Genomic DNA, 10614 nt, shown 5'->3' with positions numbered 1-10614 from the left:
CGGTGACCAGAGCCGGACCAAGGCATAAGCAAACTAAGCGCTTTAGGGCCCTGTGGCCACTAGGGGCCCCCAAGAGCACTGTCCTGCAGTGCGCACTGTCACTGTACGTAGAAAGCAGGTAGAGTCAAAAAACGTAAAAAATTTTTTTTTAAAAAAGGGCAATATCCTGTAGCTACTCTGGCCAGCTCAAAAAAGGACTTCACGCTTCGACTGATGTCCACAGACATTTATTTATCTTCGTTGTATCTTTGAAGTCAAGGAATACCGTGAAAACTAAAATAAAAAAGACAAATACCGTTTTAAACTCTTCATGTCATTATTTACATAATTCAGTTAAACAGAGCACTACAAAATAAACTTTACCGTGTGCGCCTGTATGACCAGCAGTAGAGTAGGAATCATTGTCTTATTTCACTGTTTTCTCCGACCTTATTACCCTTTTTTCTCCCTCCGTTCCTTAAGTTTCTCTCGTCTTCTCCCGTCTTCTCCCGCTGTCCGTTACACATTTCCGCTTCTCGTCATATCCGCTCAAAGTATTTTCTTGCAAAAACTAAACATATAAAACAAACTAAACAAACTATGATGCCACACTATTTACATTCCCAGACAACTGTGCACTTATCAAAAGGATAAAATAAAACGGAAAGAAATGTCGCACTTGTTGTCATGGCAACACATACACAACTCTGTAGCGCCAGCTACATATCCTTCGGGTGCAGAAAAAAGAAAGTGAAAAGAGATTTGTTGCCGTATTTAGCAAATTAGCCAGCTAGTTTGAAAACGGCAGATACGTACTGGAGTTGCAGTTAAATTAAATTACATGTTATATGTAAAGACATGCCAAGCTGACAATAGGATGATGTAAACAAACACTGCCAGAGGCACAAAGAGTTTATAATAGGTGTGTGGATGATCAACAATGAATATTATTGGCAGAAATAGAGGGCCCCAAAATCAATTTCTGATTTTTAGAGGCTTAGTGCCACATCGAGATCAACTTTTTATTATCTTTCTTTTGATATGCATCCTGAAGTATTGAAATTAAATCGTATTCCATCACCTCGTCCCTCCATAGTTTTTTATTATAGTAATCTCTGGCCTGTAGAAACCTAAAGAAGTCCTTCTTTCTTCGTCCAAATGTGCCTGAAATTAACTCATAACTCATAAACTTTCCATTTGAGGTAAGAGAACAAAAGGATGTGGTGCCTATAGTCTCTAAAAGTACTATGGGAGGTAGAGCCTTTAGTTATCAGGCACCGCTCCTTTGGAATCGTCTACCAGTCGGGGTCCGGGAGGCAGACACACTAGGTACTTTTAAGAATAGACTTAAAACTTTTCTTTTTGATAAATCTTATAGTTAGGGCTTTCTTAGGACCAGCTCATAGTTATGTTGCTATAGGCCTAGACTACCGGGGGAACTGGCACCAGGATCTCTTATCTCTCTCTCCCTCTTTCTCTCCCAGCTTTCATATCTTATTACTGCTTATCACTATCTTTATATTCTAACCTCTCCTTTTTCTGGGAGCTCCTGAGCTCTCTTAGGTTCCTTGGGACTGTTGGTGAGGATGGCCTGCCCAAACAACCCCCCCCCCCCCCCCCCCCCCCCCCCCCGACGAGGATGGTCAAACTCTGGATCACATGCAACCCAGTTCAAGACCCCCGCCTGTTTCTCTATGTGTAGCTTCCCCAGGACCTTGAACCATAGCTTTAGTGTGAATAAGGTCCATTGATTCAAACTGTTATAATATCTTGCAGCCAGGTTTTTATTTCCTAGTATAGACTGTATTGGGATTTCGATCTGCGTACTTTCCAAGGTTTTCCACTTAGATTCATAATTTGGAGCGTACCAATATACTAAGGGTTTCAACTGAGCAGCATAGAAATAATCCTGCAAGCATGGTAAGGTTCTTCCTCCCTTCCCTTTTTCCAGCTGCAGTGTCCTGAACTGGACTCTAGGCCTTCTACTATTCCAAATGAACCGTGAAATCCAGGCGTTCCACTCATCAAATTGTCATCGGGGTTCCTCTAGGTGCAGGACTGGAAGAGAAAAAGGAGTCGTGGCAACACGTTCATCTTAATTATTTCTATTCTGTTACTCAAATCTAGTGGGAGGAGGGACCACCTCGAGACATCAGATTTAATCTCTTTATTAATGAGGACGTAGTTGTTTTCAAAAAGTTGTGACATATCTTTAGTGAGGATTATTCCTAAATACTTAATGTTGGGCGAGTCCCATGTGTTCTTCTTAATTTTCAAATACAAATATATTTGGTAAACAAATCTCCTGAGTTTCTGTTAAATGAAGTTCAGTCAGGAAGACTTTAAGTGATCCGCAATTCAGGTCTTTCTCATTCACCCTGTCAGTTTGGGCTTTCTGTGGGCTAATCAGCTGTCCTGTCAGCGGACCTCATCTAACCAATGGCACGGCGTTCCTCCCTCGTTTTCAGCCAATCATCGTTCAGCTCTCCTTTTAAATATGATTCTTTCTCCTCCCTTGTTCTTTCGTGCGTCCCGTCACCGCCCTCTCCAGCAGCAGAGTCGACTCCCATCCATGCGCCAAAGTTTCTATCAAATCAAATCATCATTGTAATAAATATTTTTTATTAAGATATATTGTAACTGCCACAATTAATGTAGCACACGTTCACCTTAAAAATTAAATGTTCCACTCAATTTACTGGAGCCGCAGCAACTAAATAATAAATAATATGGCTTAATATGGTCATATGACCGTCATTTCCTGTTTGATGTTTACTTTCACTTCTGTCGGCTGCAGTCGACGTGCCTGGAGCTAAAAAGGTAATGTGACTAATATCTACTCTCTAAAGCTGTTCTCTAAATGAGTCTCTTAAACTGTCGGTCTATTACAGGTGATCAAACTGGAATATCTCATTTTGTAGTTCAGTAGTGAAATGCTTTGTTACTGAGGTTGGTTCAGTTTGCATGGAGAGAGAGAGAGAGAGAGGGGGGGGGGGGGTCAAGAGATCGATCACTATTATTAACGTTATTCGACCTTTATGACTTTATTACTAAAGAAGCTTCTGGTCGTTTTCTTTGGTATAAAAACGCTCCCTCTAATGCGTTACTGTGACATTATGATATATAATTAGAGGTCATATGAGCTAAGTGCTTCCTGGTTGGAGGGACGGACTGAACAGCCCTGGATTAGAAAAAAAAATATGCCGCATATCGTGTCTGGTGGAGCAGTGCACCCTGAATTTAGCCAACAACACCACAGCAGAGCCTCTGCACCAACTTTGGTCAGAGAATGAACTCTTGACTTCATGGTGCAGGTGAAGCAGGCGTCATGGTCTTTGTACCACGACAGCATTCAGCTGCTTAATAAACTCTGATCATACAGGATGAAGTTTACACTTTATAGAAACTTGAAATCTAGTGTTGTGTTTTAATATCTTCTTTATGATTTTATTTGATGTGCTGTCCTGTCTCCTGTGGCTTCATCCTTTTGGTTCAAGTTCCCAGAATGGGCAGTTCAATCAGGAGAGACTTAATTAAGAATGAACAATTATTTATTACAATGAAATGTGCAAAGTCTTTTGGGGGCTAGACTCCGTCATGACGACTTCATGAGTTCTGAGGGGTGGTGAGGCCGACGCGGGATAGGATGCCCCCCTGTGGAGTCTAGACACTGGTGGTGGTGAAAAGGATGGAGGCTGAGAAGAGGAGTGGGTTTCAGCCGGGGCCTGGACTCTGCTGAGCTGGAAGGAGGTGACTCGGGTGGAGGAGGGTTGCGGCGTATGCCTGCAGCTACAGGATGACTGGAAGAGAGAGAGTTTTTAAACTACTGACAGCAAGCCATTGATTGGTAGAGAAAGTTCGTGGCAGAGTCTGGTTGGTTAATTCCAGGATGATACACGCCCATGATCACCTGCTTGCCTGAGAGAGAAACAGGGAGTAGTAGGGGGTGTGGTTTAAGAATGAATGAAAGAATAGAACCAGTCTTCCTGTCTGAACTTGCGCTGAGCTCCAGTAAAGGTTTCATTCATTCTTTCATGTTGCCCTATTTCAGACATTCATTCTCTCTTGTTGTTTCTTCAGCACTGGGCAGAGACGAATCTCCTTCACTAAACTCTGTGTCCATAAAGAGTGACATCATGGAACAGAGTACATTCCCAGAACTCCCAGTGTAAGTTAATAAAAGCATTTCTATAAATGATCTTTATATTTTACAATGTGCCTTTTATTTAAGATATGAAGAGTGAGCATTCAGAGGGATTCATCACAGGAGCCTCCTCCTCCTCCTCCTCAGTAGTCCAGTGCTCAATACTCAGTGCTTAATATTTTACAATGTGCCTCTTTATTTCAGGTCTGAAGAACCAGGTCAAAGTTCTCCGACACCGAGCTGTGACTCCATGAAGAGCGACATGTCAAAGTATGAGCCTCTGTCTTTTGATGGGAATAATTCTCCATGGTAAGTGTCCACAAGGATTTGTTTTTTTTTTCAGAGTTGGGAAGTCATTTATCCAACTGGAGTGTGTTCACGTGATTTCAGAACGGAAAGTCGGAACGTCGTATCGACAGCACTAAACAGCGTTGATGCTACGAGGAAGACGAGTAAATGTTTCTGTCACAAGTTATATGAGAGCAAATAGTTGATGTACAACACGAGAGTCCATGAAAAGGATGTTCTCATTAACATATGTTGCCCCCGATGTGGAAACACAGACAGCACAGGAATGCAGCATAACTTGGGACTGTTAAGTGAGCCGTCTGAGAGTTTGTTCAAGTGAAAGTGTCAAAGGAGCTTCCTTCGTACTTAAGTGCCAAATATTCTAAAAACAATGTGCCATTTTATTTCAGGTCTGAAGATCAAGGTCGAAGTTCTCCTGCATCGAGCTCCATGATGTGCAGCACATCCAGGAATTCTCCAATGTAAGTCAACAAAGATTTGTTTGAGAAGCAATTGAATTTTTAATCACAATTCTGCGTTTAACTGCGTTTAATCACATTTTTTAAATTTCATTATTTCGCTTTTTAAGTTTTTTGACCCGTTTGTCCTTTGCTGGAGAGGACAGCTTAAGATAGAAGAAAGACAGGAAGTGTTGGGAAGTGAGAGTTGGGGATGACGTGCAGCAAAGGGCTGAGGTCGGATTCTAACCCGTTAGCAGCTACAATGAGGACTGTAGCCTCCGTACATGTGGCGCGTGTCATAAACCGCTAGGCTATTAGCACTCCCATTATCTCACATATAGAAGAAAATACATATATATAAACTTTTATTTTGAAACTTGCTTTTTGAATTCAACCTTGATTTTATTTTGAAATACAGTAAGGCCCTTCCTGTAGATGGAAGGTTAGGACATGAATCTAAGCACAGAAACAGGAAGTGGTTTGTGATCCCAAAAGGCTTAAAGGTCAGTGTGTGATGTCATCAGGTGGATCTGACTTTGGACTGGTCTTCTTTAACATCACTGAGACTACAGGGAGACACTGAGGACCACGATGTACGGAGAGCCTGAAGGGACAAAACAGCAATAGATTAATCGTTAATAAAAAATCTTGTTACAGTAACTGAGATTTTTTTAATTTTTGTAACTTCTGCTTTTTGAAGTTCTGATGCACGACGTGGAGGCGTCAGGCAAACCCGTGAAGACACTGAAAACACGCCGCTCTCTCCCCGATCGAAGTAAGCTCTCCTTCATGAAGCACTACACTACGAAGACACGTGTCCCACCGTGCTGTGGAGACGCTCACAGAGACATCACTGTTTAGAAATGTTTGTATCAAGTTTAAGTGTCTGAATATAGAGAGTCTGTCGGCTCAAACAGACAACCTGTGCAAAAGATTCAAAAAGACGCCATCAAACCACCACGCGCAGCAAGAGTGAAAAACTGCAGCGTTTATTACAGACGTCCTTCTCAAACGTTCACTGATCAGGAAAACAATCCCACCGAAGTCGTAGCTGTGAATGAAGTCTGTAAATATGACTGTAACATTTCTACTATAATATTGAAGGTTCATTCAGTCCCGGGCTGTTGATCCCCACGTGTGGAGACAGTCATTATGCATGATGAGGATGAGAGCGCGTCCTTCAGTGAGGAAGCGTTGTTTAAATAGTGAAGAAGAGAAAAGTGGACACATCCATATAATCATTCCTTTAAGGAGTCAGTGTTTGTTATTTAGAGCTTTTAATGAGTCAGTTTGCAGGCAGAAACATTAAAAAAAAAAAAATCTTGTTTCTTTGTACTTTGACTTTTTTTTAACACTTAAGCACTTTTTAACAGCAGATACTTTAATACTTAAGTACATTGATAATCAGCCTTTTATAAGTCGTATTTTTTAAGGTGACTTTTACTTTCAGTTCAGTAACTTTCACATCTTAACTTTTACTCAGGTGTGATTTATTTATTCAACCCTGATTGTTGGAGCCAAACTATGTGTTGCATATTTTCTTTGTTTATATATGCAGTCCCTTTACTGGGCACTAGGGGGAGCCTGGGGAAGTGTGTTTTTAATGAGGGCTCCAGGTGAGGTGGACAGGTGTGTCAGCCTGAGAAGAGAAGGAGAAAGTGGATTTGTGGGTTTATTTAATTCCAATTGACGTCGTGGTTCGTCTTTTTTGTTTTGTTTGTTTTGATCATTTTTTGCAAGTTGAACAATAAATGGATGAATAAATCCAAAAGTATATCAACAGCCTTCTTATGTTTTTTAAGAGCTGAGCACGCGTATGAAAACAGCGTCCACATTCAACACCAAAGTGGCCTTTCTTAACATAATAGGATTTGTTAAAATTGGTCACTACACTGATCTTAACTATAATGTGTTGAGCTGCACATTCGAACAGTCCTGTTGACATCGGATCATGTTTGTTCGACAGAGCGCTCAAGAAGCCATCGGAGGTCGTCGGAGGACATAAAGCAGGCCTGGGCTCCATACTGAAGGTGTGTAATGTGCACTAACTCTTCCTGTTGATCGTCCATCTGTTGACACAGGGAGCTGTCGTATTCCAGACGGACGGTCGGTGTGGGGTTATCACTCACCTTATGGCTTATGGCGATGTTGAGGCTCCTCCCCTTGTGTATGAAAGGTGTTTCAGTCAAGGACGAGAGAGAAGAAGACAAACTCGCTGATTATTTGTAGACGAGAAACAAAAACATCAACACAGAAGGAAACAAACAGTAAAACAAAGGAATATAAGTATTAGTACAGGGGTGTCCAAAGTGCAGCCCGGGGGCCATTTGTGGCCCTTGACTTCAAATCGAAGAATCAGAAGATTTTGGCCCCAGGCCTCATCAGATGGCATATTTCGTTCTTTTTTCTTTTTCATGTTAGCGAGGGAGACCTATAAAAGCCTGACTATTCTTTCCAAAAAATTACAACACAACAGTTTCACACTGCAATTAATTATTGTGTATTTACATTATTTTTTGAAGAGGTCAAAATACAAAAAGCTCCAATATTTAAAAAAAAACACCAAAAAAACCCCTGTGGCCCGTGAGCGATTCTAACGCGACAATTTTGGCCCACAAGAAAAAAAGTTTGGACACCCCTATATTAGTTGGTCACCTTATTACATTTCCATCATCCCAACATGATACAGAACCACATCCTCAACATCAGTTACACATTTAAAGGGGCCATGGCTCTTTCAGAATAAGATACACATCACTGTGCCTGCCTGATACGCTGGGCCCAATCCTTCCTCGCACCCCGTGTCAACTACAGCACCTGGTGATTTCACTAAAAATGGAGGATAAGACATAACTTTTATTTCAACTTAACTTTATTTGTGATGGACCATGTTCAACAAAAACATAAATGTAATCATTTGATGCATTGCACCAGAGTTAGCTTTAGCCTAATTTACATCTGCAGTCCGTTGGCAGGTAACAAACGTCCACAGTATGATACATCAAACATCACTCTGCAACAAATAAGTATATAAGTTTATAACCAGATAAGAAAAACAAAAACTCACACACCGGAGATACTCACTCTGCCCCCCTGACGTGTCCGAATGTTGTGACCAAAACACAACACTGGTTTTTATACCTTCTCTTATTAAAACATTATAAAAAGAAGCATGTTTCCTTACCACTTTTCCCAGAAACAAACAAACAAAACTGCCCTCATGGATGAGGATGTGCATCGTCCCTCTCCTCCAGGCTGCAAACCAAACACCTCCTCATTGTTCCATTTAACAGCTACAGGTGGAAAAAACCATCTCTGAACCAAGGTGCTGATCTGAGCCGCCATCTTTCACCAACCTACAAGGCTGTTTTCAGTTCTCTCCCAAAACAACCGAAGCCCCATTCCCACCTTGGAACATGTGACTCCGACAGCTGACAAGACGACTGGGGCTGGTCGAGGCCAAACTCGTTTCAGCAACAAAAGAGGAAATGTCTTCAAGCTCTTCAACCAGTCCAGTTGTCTTTGGATCAGGCTTCACATATACACTGACCTGGATGAGAACCTACACAGACGTTCTTCCTTAAAGATATGACGTCCTGTTAAAGCATCATGTAACCCGAGCTACTGTTAGAAACGCTGAAAAATCATAATTTAACCCGCTTGGTGTTAGAGTGGATCTACATGAATGGGTTCTATGCGTAACATTTTGGATAACAGATCCAACTTCTTTTTTTTTATTGAACTTTAATTGACCCCAACAAGAAACATGGTTTAATTAAGAAAGCAGCTTTCGGCCTCATTTGCACGTGAACCAAAATTGTTATCTCACGTTTCTTTTCAGCCTCAACATCAGGTGCGATCTCTGATCGGCCTCTCACCTGCCAGAGGGAGTGACGCCGTGGACAAAAAGCACCTGACGACGCCTAAGGCTCGGCGGCGAAGGTCCAAGAGTGATGACAGGAAGGAGAATGCTGAGATTCATGTTAAAAAATGTAAAAGTAAGTGTTCTTAACTTCATGCTTTAGATGTTCTGACTAACGTTGTCAGACCAACTAACTGTAGTAGCTCGCTCGTTAAAGTTGGCCTTGCATTTTAATTCAAGTACATGTTAGGTTTTATACCATTCAAGCAGTTTGGACCTGTGATATTATAATTCTGATTAAATATTAAATAAACATACGAAACCAGCTGTTTTCTCCCACACATTCCTCTCCTTTGGGCTGCAGCAGTCTTCCTTTTTCTTCCTTATTAAAAACCTGCTCATATTCGCTCTATGTCAGCATGAAAACAGAGGTCATCCAGAGGGTTAAAGTACGAGAATCGCTTTTCTTTTTTCTCAGCTGTTGCCATGGTGAATTGTGGTATAAAGGCCCTAAATGTCTTCAAGCTATCCTATTCTTCTTTCTGCATCTTGTCCCATCTCCCCCATCCCATTTTCAAGCCCAGCACAGTTTAGCAGATGGCTGTTCCGTCATGATCCGGGTCTGCTGAAGATTTCTGCCTGTTAAAAGGAAGTTTTTTCTTGCCACGCTATGACGGATTCAGCTGGGCTCTTGTAATATAGCCATCAGTAAGGTCCTTTACCTGCTTTTGTAAACATAATGATGAGCATGGTCTTGTTACCTGCTCTTTTGTTAATGTTAACAGACAAACAGTAAGGTCCTTTACCTGCTTTTGTAAAGTGTCTTGAGATAACGCCTGTTATGAATTGACGCTATATAAATAAAGATTGATTGATTGATTGATTGAAATGTAGCCGTGACTAATAAAAGCAAAGTTCAGTTATGAAGGTTGTTTGCTGAAGTAACTTTCTTATCTTTTAGTGTTTATTTTGTCTGTGCATGGAATAAATGGTGGGTCAGATGCATTTTCATAAGATGTGTGTGAGGATTTAAAGTTACAGAGTGATGAACACTGGCTCTCTCTGAGATGTATTGCCTGAAAGACGCAGATTAATGAAGGTCCAGTTGAGCCTTCAGTCATCTGTTAGCATAAAAATACAGTTACCTCTGTGCCTACAAACTTTGACCTGTGTACTCAATCATATGAATATTGAATCTGTCTGATCATATTTTGCAGCGAGTGGCATGAAAAGTCCCACGACTGAGGAACCGTCCATTTATTGGAAGCTAAAGGCGAAGGCGCTGAAGGCTCGTGTGGAAAAACTGGAAGAGGAAAACAGATCGCTTAAGAAGCAACTTCAGGAGAAATCTGCAGCAGAGCCGGGGGTTCGATGCACAAACACTCACTTAAGATAAACTTAAGACCGATTTATTTTTTAAAGAAGTTTTCAGATGCTTTAGGGCAGGCTTACATCCCTTTATAAAAGAGCTATGAATTTACCTGTACTGTTGTGAAACGATTGACTAAAGGACTGACATGTTACTTCAATACTTTATAATAAGCATGTTTATGACTACATGACCTTTTATTGACTATAGATGAGGATGAGTTATATAGAAATACTATTTCTATAGTTCATTTATCTGACTTTATTTTGTTGACTGCTGAGTACATAGTTTGTCTTCCATTACAGATTGAAAGAGAAGAATATTCTCGTGCTCGCAGATTGTTGATTTCATTCATATATGAAGTTATGAGTTTCTGTTTCGTTTGATTTTATTAAATAAACTCGAACAAGGAAACCTGGTCTCATCAGTCAGATCAATAAACCGTTTTTACATTTGTCTTGTGATGTGATATCTTGTCTTTATTTTTTATTTAACCTTTATTTAAGCAGGC

General features: G+C 40.9%; 1 protein-coding gene across 1 annotated transcript; it reads left to right on the top strand.

Annotated features, from left to right (window-relative positions):
* Positions 1-2732: 2732 nt before the first annotated feature.
* On the top strand, positions 2733-10517 carry LOC306824720 (uncharacterized protein). The gene is made up of 8 exons (XM_079344993.1): positions 2733-2799; positions 4060-4147; positions 4328-4432; positions 4822-4893; positions 5573-5647; positions 6839-6902; positions 8714-8870; positions 9952-10517. The coding sequence occupies exons 2-8, from the start codon at positions 4116-4118 to the stop codon at positions 10128-10130; spliced, it is 684 nt and encodes a 227-aa protein (XP_079201119.1). The 5' UTR covers positions 2733-2799; positions 4060-4115; the 3' UTR covers positions 10131-10517.
* Positions 10518-10614: the final 97 nt, after the last annotated feature.

Source organism: Symphodus melops (assembly GCF_947650265.1).
Source record: "Symphodus melops genome assembly, chromosome: 5".
Classification (NCBI taxonomy): domain Eukaryota; kingdom Metazoa; phylum Chordata; class Actinopteri; order Labriformes; family Labridae; genus Symphodus; species Symphodus melops.
The sequence above is the reverse complement of the archived record's forward strand: the minus strand, read 5'-3'. Positions and strand labels throughout refer to the sequence as shown.

Bases quoted from the DNA above. Each gene is read 5' to 3' on its own strand.
- LOC306824720 (XM_079344993.1), top strand. From the start codon at position 4,116: ATGGAACAGAGTACATTCCCAGAACTCCCAGT. The intron at 4,148-4,327 runs GTAAGTTAATAA...TCTTTATTTCAG, and splicing joins ACATTCCCAGAACTCCCAGT to GTCTGAAGAACCAGGTCAAA. The intron at 4,894-5,572 runs GTAAGTCAACAA...TGCTTTTTGAAG, and splicing joins ACATCCAGGAATTCTCCAAT to TTCTGATGCACGACGTGGAG.